Source organism: Oncorhynchus gorbuscha, linkage group LG02 (assembly GCF_021184085.1).
Source record: "Oncorhynchus gorbuscha isolate QuinsamMale2020 ecotype Even-year linkage group LG02, OgorEven_v1.0, whole genome shotgun sequence".
Lineage (NCBI taxonomy): Eukaryota > Metazoa > Chordata > Actinopteri > Salmoniformes > Salmonidae > Oncorhynchus > Oncorhynchus gorbuscha.
This window is the reverse complement of record NC_060174.1, coordinates 94123037-94147086: the sequence shown is the minus strand read 5'-3', so window position 1 is coordinate 94147086 and position 24050 is coordinate 94123037. Positions and strand designations below refer to the sequence as shown.

Genomic DNA, 24050 nt, shown 5'->3' with positions numbered 1-24050 from the left:
AGAAAGACCGGACAGGGCGAGCCGATGGCTGACTAACTGAGTGAGCGAGCTAGAGAGTGGAGGAGCTCGCTAATGTAATTAATGCCCACTTGCCCTCGCCTCGCTTCCTGTAACTGCCTAACACATTCTATCCCCCTCATGTACTGAAATGCATCTGCGAGTGAGAGAGCGGGGCTGGCTGTCTGGCTGGCTGTGCCGACGGGAGCAGCTGGTGTTTTTGCTATTTTTCGCAGAGGACGTTGACATAACCTTCAATGCGGTTCTCCTCTGTTTATTTTTCCCAAGCTTGTATCAGGGATATTAGCTAGCTAGCTATTTTCTATGCTTTGGCTAAGAAACATATGTAGCCTGCAGCCATCTGGGGTATTGGGGGTGGAATCCAAAACATCCAGGGGGGTGAGAGAGCCCAGAAGCCCGACAGCAGACTCCCCTCCAGCCCACAGCGAGTAGAGGAAAGTCCAGAGACATGAAATAGACTGTGTACCAAATAGTACCTTATTCCCAATCATGTGCACTGCTTTTGACCAGAGCTCCATAGGTCTTGGTCAAAAATAGTGCCCTGCATAGGAATAGGGTGCCATTTGGGTCGGATGCATGTAATGGCTCTTTCTCCAGTGCCAGGGCCATAAGCCAGCAGGAAATCCTGGATGAGTGTCTAACATTAACAGTATAGAGAACTGAATCCCTCTTGTCCTGTCTAGAGGTTTCATGCCCATTGAAACTGATGGGACATGTGCCATTTGACCACTAAAAATACACACTATATGGTTTATTTTGTGCATAATTAATCTAACATTCGGCCATCAGTGCCCCCTTAAAAGATGCCTCTGCTTCTATGTGTCCAAGAAATGACAGTGGTGGCTGATCACAATCTAGTGTCAGCTCTGTCTGCATATATTTTAACTTCAACATCAATAGAACTTTCAATCCATTTCTTCAATGTCAATCCTCCGCGTCCCTTCAACAGTGCTGACGCAGCAACAGTGTTGATTTAAATTGGGGCACCATCGTAACTAACTTGCTCACCACTGTGTCACCATTATCACCATTTGAACAGGTACAGAGCTCTCTTTTAATCTAGGTGTTTGACTAGTTTGAAAGAGGAGGGCTTTTGCATGAGGACAAGCTGAGATCGCTGAACCACTTCTCTGTCTGCATCCCCATGGGCCCTAGCTAAAATAATTGCACTAAATAGGGAATATGGTGTAATTTAGGATGCAGCCTCTGAGGAAGAAATCAAGACTGAGAGAGATGTAGAAACAACCCTAACTGGCCTGGTAGTTGTACATTATTAAGAAAAATCTTATTGAATATTCTCATTGAGAAAGGAGTGAAAAATCCATTCAGAGGGTAGATCCCAGTTCACTAATGAACTACGTACTTTCACAGTCCATTGTTAGTGAGGACAAGGTTTAATGCAGCTGTAGCGTTTAAATCAAAGAGAATATGAATTGAATAGAGATATACAAAATATAGAGCATCAGAAAGACAGCCATATATTAAGATAATTTACTATATATAAGAAGATATACTGTATATTATTACATCACTGGGGCCGTGCTCCCACACATCCAGGATATGTTGTTGAAATGATGCCTGAGGAAGGCCCACAACATCATCAAAGACACCACAAACCCCAGCCACGAGCTGCTCACTCCCTTACCGTCAGGCAGACTGTATAGAAGCATGAGGTCCGATACCAACAGGCTCAGAGACAGTTTCTATCTACAAGCCATCAGACTGCTGAACACTTGAACTGGACTGACTACCCACACACGCACTCTTCCCAAAAATAAATAGTTCCTTCCTGTATATATTCTATTCTACTAAGCCATATACTTTATTCTATTCTACTAAGCCATTTACTTTATTCTATTCTACTAAGCCATATACTTTATTCTATTCTACTAAGCCATATACTTTATTCTATTCTACTAAGCCATTTACTTTATTCTATTAAGCCATATACTTTATTCTATTCTACTAAGCCATTTACTTTATTCTATTAAGCCATATACTTTATTCTATTAAGCCATATACTTTATTCTATTCTAATAAGCAATTTACTTTACTCTTCTAACTAAGCCATTTACTCTATTCTACTAAACCATTTACTCTATTCTACTAAGCCATTTACTTTACTCTATTCTACTAAGCCATATACTTTATTCTATTCTGCAGTAATACAGATTGAAATGTATTTTCTGCTGAAGAAAAAGCACTAAACAGATATTATTGTTCAGGTTATAAGATATAAAAATAAATAATTTACTCACTACAGCACAATCTGCAAACAACCACAACAAGTATTCCCAACCAAATGAAGGGCACATTTGGCTGCATATTTGATTCACTTCACGTTGTTAAGCTGCTCCACAGCTCGTGAAGCGAAAACAAGTGAAAACCGCCAACAAAGGAGAACTTCAAAGGACTGTTCACTGACTAACCCACAAGAGACACTGAGAAAATAATTTCACTGCTTCAGAGAAAGTGTTTCTAAAGACATAGAAACAGAGGCTCTGCTTCATTAACTTTGCCATACCCTGTATGAATGAATATACATTATCCCTAAAAATACCCTAATTTCAAGAAAGTAGACTAATACCGCTAAACAAAATGCTTGGTTCCAATGCTGTTTTTTAAATGCATCAGTGATTTTACAATATCTAACAACCAAAAGAGGAGATGTAGAGGACTGTATTTTTGTGCTGGAGTACCTCTGGAATGACTAACAGTTAGCATACACTGACACTATTTCCTGTATCTAAACTATATATACAAAAGTATGCGGACACCCCTTCAAATTAGTGGATTTGGCTATTTCAGCCATACCCGTTACTGACACATCTATAATATCGAGCACACAGCCATGCAATATCCATAGACATAGAATGCCACCTTTCCAACAAGTCAGTTTGTCAAATTTCTGCCCTGGTCAACTGTAAGGGCTGTTATTGTGAAGTGGAAACGTCTAGGAGCAACAATGGCTTAGCGCCGAAGTAGTAGGCCACACAAGCTCACAGAACGGGACCGCAGAGTGCTGAAGCACGTAAAAATTGCCTGTCCTCGGTTGAAACACTCATTACCCAGTTTCTAACTGTCAGCACAAGAACTGTTTGTCGGGAGCTTGGAAGGTGGAGGTGGAATAATGGCAGTTTTTCATGGTTTGGGCTAGGCCCCTTAGTTCCAGTGAAGGGAAATCTAAACGCTACAGCATACAATGACACTCTAGACGATTCTGTGGTTCCAACTTTGTGGCAACAGTTTGGGGAAGGCCCTTTACGGTTTCAGCAGGTCAATGCCAATGTGCACAAAGCGAGGTCAATACAGAAGTGGTTTGTCGAGATCGGTGTGGAAGAACTTGAGTGGCCTGCACAACCCCATCGAAAACCTTTGGGATGAATTGGAACGCCGACTGTGAGCCATGCCTAATCGCCCAACATCAGTGCCCAACCTCACTAATGCTCTTGTCGCTGAATGGAAATAAGTCCCCACAGCAATGATCCAATGTTCATGTAGAAGAAAACCTTCCCAGAAGAGTGGAGGCTGTTATAGTAGCAAAGGGGGGGCCCAACTCTATATTAATGCCCATGATTTTGGAATGAGATGTTCCACAAGCAGGTGTCCACATACTTTTGGTCATGTAGTGTATCTCCGCTGAGGCTACCACACAGGTAGGGAATGCAATGAGTAGAGCGAGTGAGAAAATAAGATGGGAAATAAAAAGCAGGGTATAAATAGCTAAGACCAAACTAAACATTAACAGTAACAAATGCGTTCATCCACCTCTGGCCTGCTCGCCTCCCTACCACTGAGGAAGTACAGCTCCCGCTCAGCCCAGTCAAAGCTGTTCGCTGCTCTGGCCCCCCAATGGTGGAACAAACTCCCTCACGACGCCAGGACAGCGGAGTCAATCACCACCTTCCGGAGACACCTGAAACCCCACCTCTTTAAGGAATACCTAGGATAGGATAAGTATTCCCTCTCCCCCCCCCTTTAAGATTTAGATGCACTATTGTAAAGTGACTGTTCCACTGGATCTCATAAGGTGAATGCACCAATTTGTAAGTCGCTCTGGATAAGAGCGTCTGCTAAATGACTTAAATGTAAATGTAAATGTAATGTAAATGTAAATGAATGTGATAAATAAGTACAGGTTAGACCCAGGGGGCATTCAAAACCAAATCAAATATATTTTATGTTTGAGATTCTTCAAAGTAGCCACCCTTTGCCTTGATGACAGCTTTGCACACTCTTGGCATTCTCTCAACCAGCTTCACCTGGAATGCTTTTCCAACAGTCTTGAAGGAGTTCCCACATATGCTGAGCATGTGTTGGCTGCTTTTTCTTCACTCTGTGGTCCAACTCATGCCAAACCATCTCAATTGGGTTGAGGTTGAATGATTGTGAAAGCCAGGTCATTTAATGCAGACAGTCCATCACTCTCCTTCTTAATCAAATAGCCCTTACACAGCCTGGAGGTGTGTTTGGTCATTGTAATGTTGAACAACAAATGATAGTCCCACTAAGCACAAACCAGATGGGATGGAGTATTGCTGCAGAATGCTGTGGTAGCCATGCTGGTTAAGTGTGCCTTGAATTCTAAATAAATCACTGACAAAGCACGCCCACACATCACTGACAAAGCACCCCCACACATCACACCTCCTCCTCCATGCTTCACGGTGGGAAACACACATGCAGAGATCATCTGTTCACCTACTCTGCATCTCACAAAGACACGGCGGTTGGAACCAAAAATCTCAAATTTGGACCGGTCTAATGTCCATTTCTCGTGATTCTTGGCCAAAGGAAGTCTCTTCTTCTTATTGGTGGTCTTTAGTAGTGCTTTCTTTACAGGCAATTCGACCACAAAGGCCTGATTCACGCAGTCTCCCCTGAACAATTGTTGAGATGTGTCTGTTGCTTGAACTCTAATGAACTTATCCTCTGCAGCAGAGGAAACTATGTGTCTTCCTTTCCTGTGGCGGTCCTCATGAGAGCCAGTTTCATCATAGCGCTTGATGGTTTTTGCGACTGCATTTGAAGAAACTTTCAAAGTTATTGAAAGGTTCCGGATTGACTGACCTTCATGTCTTAAAGTAATGATGGACTGTCATTTCTCTTTGCTTATTTGTTCTTGACATAATATTGACTTGATCTTTTACCAAATAGAGCTATCGTCTGTATACCACCCCTACCTTGTCACAACACTACTGATTGGCTCAAACACATTAAATAAGAAGGAAAGAAATTCCACAAATGAACTTTTAACAAGGCACACCTGTTAACTGAAATGCATTCCAGGTGACTACCTCATGAATCTGGTTGAGAGAATGCCTAGAGCGTGCAAAGCTGTCATCAAGGAAGAATCTCAAACATAAAATATTTTGATTTGGTTACTACATGATTGTGTTATTTCATAGTTTTGATGTCTTCACTATTATTCTACAATGTAGAAAATAGTAAAAATAAAGAACAACCCTGGAATGAGTATGTGTGCCAAAACTTTTGACTGGTATTTTATGTACAAATGAAGAACATGGCAAACCGACCAAATTTCAACAATCAACATTCATGGATGTCAAGAGTCAGTCGGTGGTCACCGGGATTGGCATGGTTTACTGGAACACAAAGAAGCATTACCTCGGATAATATTATTAATGACTATTATTAACGAATTAGCGTTTTTAGCTGAACATTCAGTACGGGCGTAGCTGAACATACAGTACATTCCTATCTGAAGGTGATCCTGTGTTACTCAGTTGGTAGAGCATAGTGCTCGCAACAGTAGGATTGTGATTCCTGCAAGGGCCACCCATATGAAAATGTATGCACGCACTACAGTAAGTATCTTTGAATAAAATAATCGGTTAACCTGTTAAGACTCTAGGTTAAATGGCATATCTTCTGTCTCTGACACTTCATAAATTCATACAATTTCTTCAAGTTTGTAAAATAGGCACAAAATCCCCTATCACACATACAGTACAGTATCATCACCTATACTGTGTGTAACGGATTTGAAAAGGCTGGTGGTGCGCGCTAAATAGTGTTTCAATCGGTGACATCACCTTAATGTAGTGGTTCCTCTTGCTCTGCAAGGGCCGTGGCTTTTGCGGAGCGATGGGTAACGATGCTTCGTGGGTGACTGTTGTTGATGTGTGCAGAGGGTCCCTGGTTCGCGCCCGGGTATGGGCGAGGGGGACGGTCTAAATTATACTGTTACATGTGCACAAGTCTCAATAGTCAATATATTTTTAAACCCCAGTTGACTTGGTGCCATACTGTGTTGTTCCAAATGGTAGCCTATTCCATATATCATGCACTAGTTTTGACCAGTGCCCATAAGCTAGGGTAGTGCACTACCTAGGGAATAGGGAAACCATTTAGGGTACACAATCTATGTGTGCCAAATGGCACTGAAGCAACTGCATGGAAGAGCACCAGTAAGCCACTGGAACGGCATTGGAGCTACGAACCACCCTTGATGTCTCTGCCTGGCCGGTTCCCCTCTCTCCACTGGGATTCTCTGCCTCTAACCCTATTACAGGGGCTGAGTCACTTGCTCACTGGTGCTCTTCCATGCCGTCCCTAGGAGTGGTGCATCACTTGTGTGAGTTGAGTCACTGACGTGATCTTCCTCTCCGGGTTGGTGCCCCCCCTTGGGTTGTGCCGTGGCGGAGATCTTTGTGGGCTATACTCAGCCTTGTCTCAGGATGGTAAGTTGGTGGTTGAAGATATCCCTCTAGTGGTGTGGGGGCTGTGATTTGGCAAAGTGGGAGGGGTTATATCCTGCCTGTTTGGCCCTGTCCGAGGTTATTGTCGGAAGGGGCCACAGTGTCTCCCATCCCCTCCTGTCTCAGCCTCCAGTATTTTTTTTTTTTAAATTTCACCTTTATTTAACCAGGTAGGCTAGTTGAGAACAAGTTCACATTTGCAACTGCGACCTGGCCAAGATAAAGCATTTGCAATTCGACACATATAACAACACAGAGTTACACATGGAATAAACAAAACAGTCAATAATACAGTAGAACAAGAGAAAACAAAAAGTGCAAATAAGGTAAGATAAGGGAGTTAAGGCAATAAATGGGCCATGGTGGCGAAGTAAATACAACATAGCAATTAAAACACTGGAATGGTAGTTGTGCAGAAGATGAATGTGCAAGTAGAGATACTGGGGTGCAAAGGAGCAAGATAAATAAATAAATACAGTATGAGGTAGGTGATTTACAGGTGGGCTATGTACAGGTGCAGTGATCTGTGAGCTGCTCTGACAGCTGGAGCTTAAAGCTAGTGAGGGAGATATGAGTCTCCAGCTTCAGAGATTTTTCCAGTTCGTTCCAGTCATTCGCAGCAGAGACTGGAAGGAAAGACGACCAAAGGAGGAATTGGCTTTGGGGGTGACTAGTGAGATATACCTGCTGGAGCGCAAGCTACGAGTGGGTGCTGCTATGGTGACCAGTGAGCTGAGATAAAGTGGCGATGAGAATGAAGCGAGGGCCAACCAACGAGAGCGTACAGGTCACAATGGTGGGTAATGTATGGGGCTTTGGTGACAAAACTGATGGCACTGTGATAGACTGCATCCAGTTTGTTGAGTAGAGTGTTGGTGGCAATTTAATAGATGACATCACTGAAGTCGAGGATCGGTAGGATGGTCTGTTTTATGAGGGTATGTTTGGCAGCATGAGTGAAGGATGCTATGTTGCGAAATAGGAAGCCAATTATAGATTTCATTTTGTATTGGAGATGCTTGATGTGAGTTTGGAAGGAGAGTTTACAGTCTAACCAGACACCTAGGTATTTGTAGTTGTCCACGTATTCTAAGTCAGAGCCGTCCAGAGTAGTCACGCTGGACGGGCGAGCAGGTGCAGGCAGTGACCGGTTGAATAGCATGCATTTCGTTTTACTTGCATTTAAGAGCAGTTGGAGGACACGGAAGGAGAGTTGTATGGCATTGAAGCTCATCTGGAGGTTAGTTAACAGTGTACAAAGAGGGGCCAGAAGTATACAGAATGGTGTCGTCTGCGTAGAGGTGTATCAGATAATCACCAGCAGCAAGAGCAACATCATTGATGTATACAGAGAAGAGAGTCAGCCCGAGGTTTGACTCCTGTGGCACCCCCATACAGACTGCCAGAGGTCCGGACAACAGGCCCTCCGATTTGACACACTGAACTCTACCAGAGAAGTAGTTGGTAAACCAGGCGATGCAATCATTTGAGAAACCAAGGCTGTCGAGTCTGCCAATAAGAATGTGGTGATTGACAGAGTCGAACGCCTTGGCCAGGTCGATGAATACCGCTGCACAGTAATGTCTCTTATCGATGGCGGTAATGTCTCTTATGATGTCATTTTGGACCTTGAGCATGGCTGAGGTGCACCCATGACCAGCTCTGAAACCAGATTGCATAGCGGAGAAGGTACGGTGGGATTTAAAATGGTCAGCAATCTGTTTGTTAACTTGGCTTTCGAAGACCTTAGAAAGACAGGGTAGGATAGATATAGGTCTGTAGCAGTTTGGGTCTAGAGTGTCTCCCCCTTTGAAGAGGGGGATGACTGCGGCAGCTTTCCAATCTTTGGAAATCTCAGACGATATGAAAGAGAGGTTGAACAGGATAGTAATAGGGGTTGCAACAATTTCGGCAGATCATTTTAGAAAGAGAGGGTCCAGATTGTCTAGCTCGGTGGATTTGTCGGGGTCCAGGTTTTGCAGCTGTTTCAGAACATCAGTTATCTGGATTTGGGTAAAGGAGAAATGGTGGGGGCTTTTGGCGGGTTACTGTGGAGGGTGCCAGGCAGTTGACCAGGGTAGGGGTAGCCAGGTGGAAAGCATGGCCAGCCGTAGAGAAATGCTTCTTGAAATTCTCAATTATAGTGGATTTATCAGTGGTGACAGTGTTTCCTAGCCTCAGAGCAGTGGGCAGCTTGGAGGAGGTGCTCTTATTATCCATGGACTTTACAGTGTCCCAGAACTTTGAGTTAGTACTACAGGATCCAAATTTCTGTTTGAAAAAGCTAACCTTAGCTTTCCTAACTGCCTGTGTATTTTTGTTCCTAACTTCCCTGAAAAGTTGCATATCACTGGGGATATTCGATGCTAATGCAAAACGCCACAGGATGTTTTTGTGCTGGTCAAGGGCAGACAGGTCTGCAGTGAACCAAGGACTATATCTATTCCTAGTTCTACATTTTTGGAATGGGGCATGCTTATTTAAGATGGTGAGGAAGGCACTTTTAAAGAATAGCCAGGCATCATCTACTGATGGAATGAGGTCAATGTCATTCCAGGATACCCCGGCCAGGTCTATTAGAAAGGCCTGCTCACAGAAGTGTTTTATGGAGCGTTTGACAGTGATGAGAGGTGGTCGTTTGGTCGCAGACCGGATGCAGGCAATGAGGCAGTGGTCACTGAGATCTTGAATTTAAAAAGCAGAGGTGTATTTGGAGGGCGAGTTAGTTAGGAGGACATCTATGAGGGTTTCCCCGTGTTCATGGATTTGGAGTTGTACCTGGTAGGTTCATTGATAATTTGTGTGAGATTGAGGGCATCAAGCTTGGATTGTAGGATGGCCGGGGTGTTAAGCATGTCCCAGTTTAGGTCACCTAGTAGCACGAGCTCAGAAGATAGATGGGGGGGCAATCAATTCACATATGGTATCGAGGGAACCGCTGGGTGCAGAGGGAGGTCTATAGCAAGCGGCAACAGTGAGAGACTTGTTTCTGGAAAGGGGAGTTTTCGAAGTAGAAGCTCGAATTGTTTGGGTACAGACTTGGATAGTAATACAGAACTCTGCAGGCTATATTTGCAGTGGATTGCAACACCGCCCCCTTTGGTAGTTCTATCTTGGCGGAAAATGTTATACTTAGCAATGGAGATTTCAGTTTTTTTTGTAGTTTTCCTAAGCCAGGATTCAGACGCTGCTAAGACATCCGGGTTAGCAGAGTGTGCTAAAGCAGTGAGTAAGACAAACTTAGGGAGTAGGCTTCTAATGTTAACATGCATGAAACCAAGGCTTTTACCTGGGGAGGGGAGTGGAGCTAGGCACTGCAGGACTTGGATTAACCTCTACATCACCAGAGGAACAGAGGAGAAGTAGGATAAGGGTACGGCTAAATGCTATAAGAACTGGCCGTCTAGCACGTTCGGAACAGAGAGTAAAAGTAGCAGGTTTCTGGGCACGATGGCATAGATTCAAGGCATAATGTACAGACAAAGGTAAGGTAGGATGTGAGTACATTGGAGGTAAACCTAGGCATTGAGTAATGATGAGAGATATCGTCTCAAGAGACGCTTAAACCAGGTGATGTCATCACATATGTGGGAGGTGGGACAACATGGTTGGTTAAGGCATATTGAGCAGGGCTTGAGGTTCTACAGTGAAATATTGACAGTAATCACTAACCAGGACAGTAATGGACGAGGCATATTAATATTAGAGAGAGGCATGCGTAGCCAATTGAACATATGGGTCCAGTGAGTGGTTGGGCTGACTGGGGAACACGGCGATAGCAGTGGTTAGCTGATTGATAGCTGGTAGCTAGTTAGCTAGCTAGCTTCGGAATTCCAGAACGGAGGTAAATAGAAATAGTTTAGGAAAAAAAAAACTGATCCACACCACATTGGGTGAGGCGGGTTGCAGGAGAGTATTTTGAAGTTGAGGTTTAGGATAAATGTTTAAAAGAACGTGAAGAAAACGCGAAGAAAAAGATATATACACATGGGACGAGACAAGACAAAGACGTCTGACTGCTACGCCATCTTGGATACACCTATTTATGCTGCAGTCGTTTACATGTCGGGGGGCTAGGGTCAGGCTGTTATATCTGGAGTATTTCTCCTGTCTTATCCGGTGTACTGTGTAAATTTAAGTATGCTCTCTAATTCTCTCTCTCTTTATTTCTTTCTTTCTCTCTTTCTATTTCTTTCTTTCTCTCTTTCGGAGGACCTGAGCCCTAGGACCATGGCTCAGGACTACCTGGCCTGATGACTCCTTGCTGTCCTCAGTCCACCTGGCCGTGCTGCTGCTCCAGTTTCAACAGTTCTGCCTGCGGCTATGGAACCCTGACCTGTTCACCGGACGTGCTACCTGTCCCAGACCTGCTGTTTTCAACTCTCTAGAGACAGCAGGAGCAGTAGAGATACTCTGAGTGATCGGCTATGAAAATCAAACTGACATTTACTTCTGAGGTGCTGAGCTGTTGCACCCTCGACAACCACTGTGATTATTATTATTTGACCCTGCTCGTCATCTATGAACATTTGAACATCTTGGCCATTTTCTGGTATAATCTCCACCCGGCACAGCCAGAAGAAGACTGGCCACTCCTCATAGCCTGGTTCTAGGTTTCTTCCTAGGTTCTGGCCTCTCTAGCGAGATTTTCCTAGCCACCGTGCTTCTACACCTGCATTGCTTGCTGTTTGGGGTTTTCGGCTGGGTTTCTGTACAGCACTTTGTGACATCAGCTGATGTAAGAAGGGCTTTATAAAAACATTTGATTTGATTTGCTCTATGGCATGCACCAAGCACATAACTCAAACACCTACGCAGCTGCTCCCCTGGTTTTGAATAGATTTTCCACAGATACTTCAACAATGAATTGACTTGCGCCAGCACATCTCTTAACGAGCGGGCGGAGGGAGATTAATTTAAAAAAGCTGCTGACTTAGGAACGAGAGGGCTGATGGACGTGACAGTGTGGAGGCGCTACGATCACTGTGATGACCATTAGAGCCTTGTTTATTTGCTGTCAGCAAGTTGCGTGAATGGTGTCCTGTTTGCCAACTGGGGTGGGCCAGCGGGGGTGGGGCATGGATAGCCCTGGAATTCGAGGGGGTGGTGAGAGGGGGGTAAATGTGAGATGGTTCCTTGGTGGATGCAGCCCAACCCCATCATACCTTTCACCCTCCTGAAACACACACACACGAGCCCTCTTTACCCCAATGACTCGCATGAAAATGTCAGGATTATGCCACAGAATGGTGAAGTGACATTAAGACAAGGGAACATTTACCACATTTCTGGACCATTTGTTAAGGTGAGGTGGGGGTGGAAGGAGTCTGGTGGGTGGATAGGTGGGCGGCTCGCGGGTACGGGGGTGTACAACACATGGGTGGGTCACGGAGCAGTTAGTGGTGGGCAACTTGCAGAGGGGCAGGATGTTCTGCAGAGGGGGTGAGGGGGGAGGTGTGTGTGGGTATGTTTGAGAGAGAGAGAGACTGTGTGTGTGTGTGTGTGTGTGTGTGTGTGTGTGTGTGTGTGTGTGTGTGTGTGTGTGTGTGTGTGTGTGTGTGTGTGTGTGTGTGTGTGTGTGTGTGTGTGTGTGTGTGTGTGTGTGTGTGTGTGTGTGTGTGTGTAGAGGTCCTCCCTGTGTGACAACAGTGCAGTACAACCCAGAACAGGTGGGGCCCATAGCAGTGTGCCAGCACTGCAGAGGGGATGTGAGAGAAGGGTGTGAGAGGAGGTTAGGTAAAAGGAGATAAAAAGAGATAAAAAGAGAAAGGTGGAGACCTGTGCTCTGTCAGAGAGAAGCTGGATGTGTGCTGTCCAGGACAGACAACCTTTCTACCTATATTTACTTTTAGTCTCACTCTCCTTCTCCCTCTCCCCCTCTCCCACTCTCCCTCTCCCTCTCCCTTCTCCCCCTCTCCCACTCTCCCTCTCCCACTCTCCCTCTCCCACTCTCCCTCTCCCACTCTCCCTCTCCCTCTCCTTTTCCCCCACCTCTCCTCTCCTCATCCCTCCTATCTTTCTCCCTCTCCTCTCCTCTCCCCTCCACTCCTGCATCCTCTCTTTTCTCTACTTCTACTAGTTGGACAGTGTAATAGGATAGTCTTCATTTGGCAGTAAGAGCCCAGCATGCCAGCCCTACCAACCTTCAGATCCATCAGCTACAGGGGGTTGGAGGGAGAGGCAGAGCTGAGATTTCTCTCTAAAACAGCATTTCCCAAACTTGGTTCTTGTTTATTTCCCCTAACACTACACAGCTGATTCAAACGATCAAAGCTTGATGATTAGCTGATTATTTGAATCCGCTGTGTAGTTCTAGGGCAAAAACCAAAATGTGCACCCAGGGGGTGCTCCAGGACCAGCTTTGGGAAACCCTGCTCTACACACGCACACAAACTTACTGGCAGATACAAACACAAGAACGGACACACACTCAAAAACTCAAAAACAAACAAACACACACACACATTTCTCTGTTCGCTCACCTTCCTCAAGATGTCAGATTGATGGGGGTGGCTGTGCTGATTCATCACTCACATTAGCAGAGAGAGATGCAGTGTTTGGAACAGACACCTACAGGTAACCGCTAAAATAAAGGAAATACCAACAAAGTGTCTTAATAGGGCGTTGGGCGACTACGTTCCAGAACAGCTTCTATCTGCCTTGGCATAGATTCTACAAGTGTCTGGAACTCTACTGGAGGGATGCGACACCATTTTTCTATGAGAAATTCCATATTTTGTCTCAGGCGCCACTCCAGAATCTTCCATAAGTGTTCAATTGGGTTGAGATCTGGTGACTGACACACACACATACACCCACCCTTTAACCCCCCTATGCTCCTTTGAGACCCTCTTTCAAAGTCACAGAGACCTCTTCTTCTAGACATGGTAGCCAAAATAATGGGCAACTGGGATTTTTTTTTGTTACCTGTGTGGAAGCACATAATTTCAATATACTTTGTATCCCTCATTTACTCAAGTGTTTCCTTTATTTTGGCAGTTACCTGTATGTACCCTTCCAATGGGACAGACAGGCAGAGGAATGATGGAACCGTATTCACTATGGGCCCTGGTCAAAAGTACTGCACTATATAGGGAAGGGGGCCCATTTGGGATGCAGACACAGACATGGAGATGCTTGTCAAGGTGGGAACACAACACACCTGCAGTCACAGCGAGCAAGTCCTGGAGAGCAGGAGTGAGAGAGGGACAGAGAGATATACAGAGAAAGAGTGAGTGAGTGGGTTGTTGCATTGCCACAGAGAGAGAGTGAGTGACTGGGCTGTTGCATTGCCACAGAGAGAGAGTGAGTGAGTGGGTTGTTGCATTGCCACAGAGAGAGAGAGAGAGAGAGAGAGAGAGAGAGAGAGAGAGAGAGAGAGAGAGAGAGAGAGAGAGAGCGACAGAATGAATGTCAATGTCACAGTCACAGCTCTGTGTTCCTCTGAGGGCATGAGACGGTCAGTGTTCATGATGGATGAGCTGCACACACACACACACACACACAAATACAATGCAGTCCTGGTGATGAAGAAGGAATACACACACACTACTAGTAATGCAATACAATATGCATTTTGTGTGTGTGTGTTTGTGCATAGTAGATATGTGTGTGTGTGTGTGTGTGTGTGTGTGTGTGTGTGTGTGTGTGTGTGTGTGTGTGTGTGTGTGTGTGTGTGTGTGTGTGTGTGTGTGTGTGTGTGTGTGTGTGTGTGTGTGTGTGTGTGTGTGTGTGTGTGTGTGTGTGTGTGTGTGTGTGTGTGTGTGTGTGTGTGTTAGGCTGTATGTGTGAATAACACTGCTTTGAGATACCATTTGTGAAATATGTACTGTCCCAGTGAGCAAGACAAGTGTCATGCCTGGGACTAATTTCATTGGCCTGTCTCGGTCCTGACTAGAGTGAGGGAGGAACCATAAGGAATTATCCCCACGGTAGTTTCTCAAATGGTACCCTATTCCCTAATAGTGCACTACATTTGATCAGAGCCCTATGGAGCCTGGTCAAAAGTAGTGCACTTTAAAGGCAATGCAGTGCCATTTGGGACACCCACGGCTCCTGTGTGTCTTTCCCCTGTGCTATGGGTTCATGAAATACAGTGTCTGTTAGAGGGTGTGTACTATTGTAATCATGGGAATGAACCCCACACCATTGGATGTGAGCATGACACATGGATGTGAGCATAAAGCTAAATGACTGCAATGTAAATGAATATGGATGCCTCCCACAACACTTCCCCACCTAGCATTTTCTATAGAATGAACAATAAATACCAGCAGTCATCACTGTTTAATTCATAACTAATGTATTCCGATAGTGTAGTGAGCTGTTGTCTCAGGTTGTGTGCTCTAACATCCAGTGAGCTAGCATCAACCCCAATCTGCTACACTGAGAGTCACCAGGACATGTCGGGAGGTAAGGCACAAACTCCATACTTCACACTGTTATTCCAGGTAACAGTGTCATTAACACAACCACGTCTAATCCCACATCTCCACCCCCCAACCACCACCACTCTATACCCTGCTTTCTGCCCTGTCAAGCCATCCTGAGAAGGGGCAAAACTGAACTACCGGCCCAATATCTCCTTAATAAGCATATTAAAGGTCAAAAGGTCATTTTACCATGTCTCACAGCTACACCACATGACCTCTTCACATCCCGGGAAACGTTGGATGTGACCACAGTGGTAAAAGTGAGGCTTAAAGAGTGACAGCACAGTACGGTACGTGTACCGCTACAAGAGATATCTCATATTTGGAGGCTTCGTTCTCACAAATAAAGCATGAATGTACCATGTTAACTGGGATGGTAGAAATGGAATCCCATCTCGTGCCTGTGATCTGGCATCTCTTCTCATCTATAAATCCATTTCCCACCTCGCTCAGTCAGTTGTACTGTGACATTTGGGGACATTTAGAGTTGACGTGCTCAGTGGCGCTGACGACCAGGCCTCATCTGACCATGCATGCTGGGATTCCTTCACACACCACAGTGGATCTGCCGTCATTTGAATTAGGGAGTGGAGACATTAATACATTCTTAAAACATATTTGACACATTCTGCACACTCTATCCATTCATTCATTGACTAATGCACTATTTCCTCCAATAAAGTCGATCGGGTCTTGTTTCCTCCTTCATATGATTTAGACCGGATTATGTCTTCTTACTGAAAAACACTGTATGAAACCGGAAATATGCAGTGGAAAAGGGATTACTAGGTAATGGATTTATTCAAATGCTGAATGGAATACAAGATAAGACAATAAGAATATTTCCAGAAGCGGTGCCATCTAAGACAGAAAAACAATGAAATGTGCAAAAATAATCATTTGAAGGACATAAGAATGACATTGACTCCCATACAAGAGATCTTTTGGACTAGCCTTCACAATTATATCTCTATACTCGCAATCCTGTTAATGCTACACCTACGGCTTAGGCATTGCTATTAAAAAGTGAACAAAGATATATTAAGCAGATCAACGCCAAGACGTGGGAACACAAGCAATTATCATTTGTAGGCAGGCTGATCCTATAAACAGCATCTCCCTCATGCCCTGTTGAAGCACAAATTACTTAATAAGATTGGGTTGGTGTACATCATACCTCACAAAGGAAACAGAGGCTGAGAAACAAGAAGGGTGCTCAGAAGAGCCGGCCTGCTAAAGATGCCACAGACACCTCTCCTTTAGGCCTTTGCAGTAACTCTGTGGGCTTGATGATGCATGTATGGGAAGCTCTACGTTTAATGATGGTTTCCACAGAATGTTATGGGGTTGAAGATGTCCAATGAGGCATTGTTTCCCGGTCTCTGTGAAGTGATACTGGGTTGGCGTCGTCTTTGAAGCGTTACGGGGCTGATGGTTTTCTGAAACGCTACCGGGTTGACACTTTCTATGAAAAACTATGGAGCGAGCATTGGTGATTCCTTTGTAACCTTACAGAGTTGGGGCTTGCTGTGAGCTGTTGACGCCATACCACAGACATTCCCTTTGGGCAAATTGTGTAACGTTATTATGATGCTGCTACAGAATATGCCTTCTTTGGTTCTACCTATGGAACACTATGGGTTAGAGAGAGTAGCTGAGGCAGCAGGTATCTCTTTGGCTTTTCTCACAGCTAAACCAAACCAGAGTAGAGGGACATTTTATTGGCTTGTTAACAAGGATGGGGAGTGAGGGGATTGTGGAGGGAGGCAGGGAGGGCATGGAGGGTCCAGTGCTGGCTCATTATTCACTATCAGGAGTGCATCCACGTGTAGCGGTTAATAAAGTGGATGGCATCTTCCCAGCCTGACAGGACATTTTTTGTAGACCATCATTGCCGCCGTAATGTCAGACGGTAGGAGTCACTCGTTTTATCCCATCATTCCACTGGGAAATAGTGCCGCTAAAATAAGGAGGATGCCATGAGCTGAAGATAATGGAGTTGTAATTGTGATTATTTCTCTATTCCATTTTTTTGTTGTTGCTGTTAGCGAGGAAATAGTTTTAATTTATTTTTTTTTTTTTTTTTTTACCTTTATTTAACCAGGCAAGTCAGTTAAGAACACATTCTTGTTTTCAATGACGGCCTGGGAACGGTGGGTTAACAGCCTGTTCAGGGGCAGAACGACAGATTTGTACCTTGTCAGCTCAGGGGTTTGAACTCGCAACCTTCCGGTTACTAGTCCAACGCTCTAACCACTAGGCTACGCTGCCGCCCCAAACAGTTAGTTAGTGGCATTAACCACACACGTTTCCGCTAAAACCCCAAACAGGCTCAATTTGTTTCTGCTATAAAAATTAGCAGCAGCACATAACCACAATGGCTATTTTCTTTCTTCCAAGGAGGAGTCATGTCAGGCCTTAAAGAGATGTGATAGGAACTCAGGAAGTTTTTTTGTTGAGGGTGATGTTGTGTTACCTCAGTCTGGGTCCATTGGAGAAAATCCTTTAATGAGACCCATGGATCAAATTTTGGGCCTGTGCCATGCCTGCCCAGAATCCAACCACCACACCACGGAAACATAAAACCAGCGAGGATACACATCTGCACGTCCAGCACGGTGTAAAGGCTCCATTTCACACCAAAGTTAAGTCTAACGACTCGTAAAGAAACAGGAATGGTGGTACCATCTGTTCGGGGGGAGAGCGAGATAGAGAAGAGGGAATAAAAAGGGCTACTTCAGCAGAGTTTTCTGCTCTATAAGCATGGTGGTTCCCTAACCTAAGCTTAATAGTAGGTGACTTAATATCCTAGCACAAACAGGATCAATCCTATCCTATCCTATCGCCACTGTGTTTTCATTTTCCCTTCCTTTCTGACACGCAGAGCAGAGCGGAGCAATCACCTACCGCAGGGAGTTAATGTCACTCTGCTGTGCATAAAAATTATTTTGTCATCAAAAAAAAAAGGTTCAGGCCTTCCGAGTGGTGCAGTGGTCTAAGGCACTGCATCTCAGTGCTAGAGGCGTCACTAAAGATCCGGGTTCAATCCCGGGCTGTGTCACAGCCAGCCGCGACCAGCAGACCCATGAGGCGGAGCACAATTGGCCCAGCGTCGTCTGGGTTAGGGGAGGGTTTGGCCGGCCTGGATGTCCTTGTCCATCGCACTCTAGCAACTTCTGTGGCGGGCCGAGCGCATGCACACTGACACGTTGCCAGTTGGACGGGGTTTCCTCTGACACATTGGTGCGGCTGCCCTCCAGGTTAAGCGGGCAGTGTGTCAAGAAGCATTACAGCTTGGCCGTGTTTCGGGGAGGCATGGCTCTCGACCTTTACTTCTCCCGAATTCGTACGGGAGTTGCAGCGATGGGACAAGACTGTAACTACCAATTGGATATAAAATAAACTGGTTCTGGTATGATCTGTGTGATCTAAACATTAGGACAACCTCTTGCTGAGACAGAGGCTGCCCTATTATGCAAACCGTATTTGTGGCGTCAATGAGTGTACATCTCAAAATACCAAGATCTCTAGTCAATTAATAAAAAGAGTTCCTAACATTGACCTTAATACAAAGCAACTCTAGATAATACACCATCAAATACGGAAAAGTCAAACTAAGGTGTTTGGATTAATGTAAAGGAACAGCAACAGAATGAATCACTGCAACATACCATCACCATTATATTTCACTTTCATTGATATTTACTTCTCTCGCTAAACACTTTGGAACGACCCTGTTTTCAAAGTGAACTCCAAACCCACAAGAATGACAGTAAATCATGCTGTTGATGTGAACGCATGCAAACACACACAAACAAGAGAGTGTCTAACTAGTCTATAAATCTGCAGGGTGGGCTTTACAATTTAAGACAAATATTTTGGAAGGGAATATTAGTTCATGAAAGCAAGATGTGGATATGGTTTGAATTACAGTAAACTCAAACCATTCAAAAAACATCTCTCAATGATTAAGTACTGTAAATCTGGTTGTAATTTAATCACTCACAGCTCACAGTGAGGTTTGGTTAGTGGGTCACAGATAGGGCTGTTGTGGGGCGCATTACCGCTAACACCTGCGGTCACTAGTCATGAAGGCAGTCAAATTTCATGTGACCATTTAGTCACTGTAATTAGGCTTCTCCAAGCTCTGATGCTGCTGGTGGTCATTAGTAGCATACCAAACTTGCTAACTGCCTGGTACTCAAGCACACTAGTGTCCCTCTAATCACTCTGACATCAATGCAAATGTGTTCAAAAAATCTAATCAAACACTTCATGAGTGCCCATGAGTTCATGTTGCGCAACATTTTAATAGGCTATGCAATTGCAAAAGAAAACGGAGTGATGGTGTGTGAATCTCATCAGCTGTCTATAGGCTAGGCCTACTATATTTATTTCTCAACTTTCCTAATATTAAGCCCATTGCTTCTCTTTAAAAACAGGAGTATAGCCTACCTGGCTGGCATGAAAATTTCTCCATTCGCTATTTAAGTGCATAATGTATTTTTTCCCGGTGCCCCTGTTGAGACAGGTGCATGATAATGGTCCATTCTAATTCAAAACTAATTTCTCACATATATTATTTAGTATATGTAAAAACAAGAGTATATCAATAATAGTCTGATGCGTGACAATATTAGCCTATCACTTGTGAATGATATATTATCACTTGTGAATGATGCCCACAGCATAAGAAACAGCCTTTTTTATGAAACTTTTTTAAAATCATAGTCACACATCTCACGTAGCCTAGCACACCTCATGTAGCCTAGCCCATAGGCCTATATGTTTTGATAAGGTTTGTATCACAACTAAAGTGTCCAAATTAAGCACAACAATCCGCTCTACAAGGAGTTTACAGCCTAACTGGCATACATAAGTCAGCTATGAAAAGCCAACTGACATTTACTCCTGAGTTGCTGACCTATTGGACCCTCGACAACTAATGTGATTATTATTATTTGACCCTGCTGGTCATTTATGAACATTTGAACATAAAAAAAAATATATATAAAAAAATATGCCATTTAGCAGACGCTTTTATCCAAAGCGACTTACAGTCATGTGTGCATACATTCTACGTATGGGTGGTCCCGGGGATCGAACCCACTACCCTGACGTTACAAGCGCCATGCTCTACCAACTGAGCTACAGAAGGACCACACATCTTGGCCATGTTCTGTTATAATCTCCACCCGGCACAGCCAGAAGAGGACTGGCCACCATACATAGCCTGGTTCCTCTCTAAGTATTTTCCTAGGTTTTGGCCTTTCTAGGGAGTTTTTCCTAGCCACCGTGGTTCTACACCTGCATTGCTTGCTGTTTGGGGTTTTAGGCTGGGTTTCTGTACAGCACTTTGAGATATCAGCTGATGTAAGAAGGGCTATATAAATAAACTTGATTTGATAAGTAGCGTGTGAGTTTCAAGTTTGGATTATATCATTTTCACCATAAAAAATGCACCATCTAATAAAAGTATTACATGTATAATTGCATTTTCAGCCACTTTCGATAATGATGTTTTGCCACGAATGTCTTACAGCCTACTGCACATTGCTGCACTTATTTTATTTATCTATTTCCCTTTATTTAACTAGGTAAGAAAAGTAAATGTGGACAATTCTTCAAATAACTTCAATATGCACCTTGGAATTGGATAAGAATGCGCGCAGTTGCATGGATTATGCATTATGGCCACAAAGGGGATGCTGCCGTGAAATTAGAGGCATTATCAAGTGCTTGTCGAAGTGTGAATGACAGACTAATGAAGTGTGTACAACCTGCGAAAAAACAAAGCACAGCTCATGCCTTTCAAACAACTTTTTTCAAATTCTCATTAGAGTCGCATCATTAATACATTTATTTTTTGACCCCTTTTTCTCCCGAATGTCATGGTATCCAATTGGTATTTACAGTCCTGTCCCATCGCTGCAACTCCCGTACAGACTCAGGAGAGGCAAAGGTCGAGAGCCATGCGTCCTCCGAAACACAACCCAGCCAAGCGGCATTGCTTCTTGACACAAAGCTTGCTCAACCCGGAAGCCAGACGCACCAATGTGTCGGAGGAAATATTGTACACCTGGTAACCGTGTCAGCATGCATTGTACCCAGCCCGCCACAAGAGTCGCTAGTATGCGAAGGGACAGCAACATCCCTGCCGGCCAAATCCTCTCCTAACCCGGATGACGCTGGGCCAATTGCGCCACCACGTGAGCCTCCTTGTCGCGGCCGGCTGCGACAGAGCCTGGACTCAAAACAAGAGCTCTAGTGGCACAGCTAGCACTGCGGTGCAGTGCTTTAGACCACTGCCCATTCAGGAGGCCTGGACAACTAAAGTTACATGAATAACTCTAAATTAAGCATGTAGGAGTACCTTTTCTTTGTTAACCACTCAACACAGAATAGCCGTATGTGTGCACTCCCTCAAATCATTTGGAGAAAATATTTATATTTTATTCAGCTTTGTTAAATTGTATTCTTCATACTATAAAATAATGCCACGGAATTCTAAGCAAATCTTGTCTGTTAAATTAACTAGTGTAGCTTACAGACATTTGGCAAAGCCAGATTCGACCTAGGAAGCCATGGAATTTCGATGGGGTACCGTCATACTTCTCCAAAAGGAACAGTTGGGCATCGCTGACCTGGGCGGACGGCTGAGCAGACTGGGGGATTGGCTCATTGTGACAATCCATGGTAGGAGGCCTCCTACATGGCCATACCTAGTTACGTCAGCTGGTGTTGGTGGAGTAGATGACCCTGTTCATTGACCATCTGGAAGTTGGTTTTATCCTCCGCTGCTTCCATATTTTGAGGTAGTATTAATAATGGAAGGATACAAATGAACCAACATGAGAAGCATACTGAACGTGAGAGAAAACAATAATACCTGATGACATGTGAGGGCTAAATAAAGGGTAAGAATCAAGGAGAAACTGATGACCAGGTGTGCGTAATTATGGGGAACAGGTGTGCGTAATATAGTTGCCAGGACCGGTGGTTAGTAGACCAGTGACGTTGAGCGCAGGAGGGAGGGAGCAGGAGTAGGTGTGACATTAACATAAGGACAACTCAGTATGCTATTCTGTTCTTCTGAAATAGACTACATTTTCTCTTTAGACCTGTCTAAAATAAATGATGTATTTATTGTGAAGGCGTAGGCTATATTACATGGATTTATTAGACTTTTAAAAATGTACATGTTCCAAAGGTCTGCATCAGTGGCTTGTGGAAGCCAGGAGATGCTATGTGTTTTTGTTATTAGCTGTCAATTAGCTGTCAATTATTGTGAGACCGACAGTTATTTGCTTGACAATCACCGGCTGACAAAATTTTGTGACCGCCACAGCCCTAGTACTACAAGAACAAGTGTATTATTTATTGGGATCCCCATTTGCTGACGCCATGATGACAGCTAACCTACTTGGCATTCATACACACAAAACAAAATAGTTTACAGACTTAAGACTATAAAAAGTTGAGTTGATATTAAAAGACAGCCACACAGGCCTTCCGAGTGGCACAGCAGCCCCAGGCACTGCATTGTAGTGTTGCGGCATCACTACAGCCTCGGGTTCGTTCGCCCGGGGGGGCTTTACCTGGCTCATCGTGTTCTAGCGACTCCTTGTGGCGGGCCGGGCACCTGCAGGCTGAGCAGGTGTTTCCTCCGACACTTTGGTGCAGCTGGCTTCTGGATTAAACGAGCAGGTGTTAAGAAGCATGGCTTGGCGGGTCATGTTTCGACAGATGACGCATGACTCATCCTTCGCCTCTCCTGAGCCCTTCTGGGAGTTTCAGCAATGAGACAAGACCGCAATCATGACCCAAAAATGACTAACAAAAAAGACAAGTCACACAATTGAGAAAAGACATTAAATACATTTTAACAGGTGTTGTGTCTTTGGCTATGCCGGATTAAGTGATATGACATGCTATTCTATAAAATCCTTTCTCCGTAATTAATATTACCTGATTGAGCTAATCATGTAAATGTATTTAACTAGAGAGTCGAGGCACCATGAACTAATATTTATAGAGCTGTTATCTTCCCGAATAAACTCTTAAACTCTTAAAATATTTTACATCAATAGCAGTCAATATTAATCGTCACCTTAATTCAGTCTCATCTGAAAGTTGTAAATTCTTGGTTATCTTCACAAACCCTGGCTAACAAGTTGAATCAGCAATACAAAATTGGGTTTAATTATTTATTTACTAAATACCTAACTAATCACACAGAATTACATATACAAATAATGAATCATACCTTGATCACAAATTACATCATAAAGGAAAACGTCCCTAGCGGGCGGAACAGATATGACAGCTGGTTACACAAAAGAAAAGGGGCTGGGTTTGAGTGAAAGAACGGGAAGACTGAGGAATAAAGGGAGAAGCTGTGCTATCGTAAATACAGTATCTTATCCATTCTAAATTACCGCTCATTTGGAAAAGGAAAATGCAATACATTTTTACTCTGAGCTGCGTTTCGGTAGGTTGGTGGTAGATGGAAGGCCGTGTTGCCAAACCGAGTCCTTTGAAGAATGTCTCAGGTGGTCAATTGGATACGTTGTAGTAACGTCGTTGTGTGATAGACGGGATACTCTGTCTGTTCTTTCCTTTGCAGCTGCTGTTGCTAACTCAACGGCTAGGAGGTATCACTTCTGTAGTGAATAAGAGATCAAAGTTCATACCATTCACAACTAAAGCTCACGCTGAGGTTGGCTTAGTTCTGTAGTTGACATGTTAGTCCTTTTAACGCAGAGGCTGCAGACCTCACGTACTTGGAACCGGAGGTTATATTGTCGTCAAGGGCCTATATAGTGGAGGGAGAAGGGCGTGTTTACAGTCTACAGCCCATGTCTCTTCGCAGGGGCGG

General features: G+C 44.2%; 1 protein-coding gene across 2 annotated transcripts in view; it reads right to left on the bottom strand.

Annotated features, from left to right (window-relative positions):
- Window positions 1-24050, bottom strand: part of LOC124013344 (CXADR-like membrane protein) — a 138033-nt gene that overhangs the window by 99823 nt on the left and 14160 nt on the right. The window contains exon 1 of one of the 2 annotated variants that reach the window (XM_046327637.1): window positions 2277-2373. The exons of the other annotated variant lie outside the window; for it this stretch is intronic. Within the exon in view, the coding sequence (XP_046183593.1) occupies window positions 2277-2343 (67 nt within the window). The 5' untranslated portion in view covers window positions 2344-2373. Of the gene's footprint in view, window positions 1-2276; window positions 2374-24050 lie in introns of those variants that run through there. 2 annotated transcript variants of the gene reach the window in all.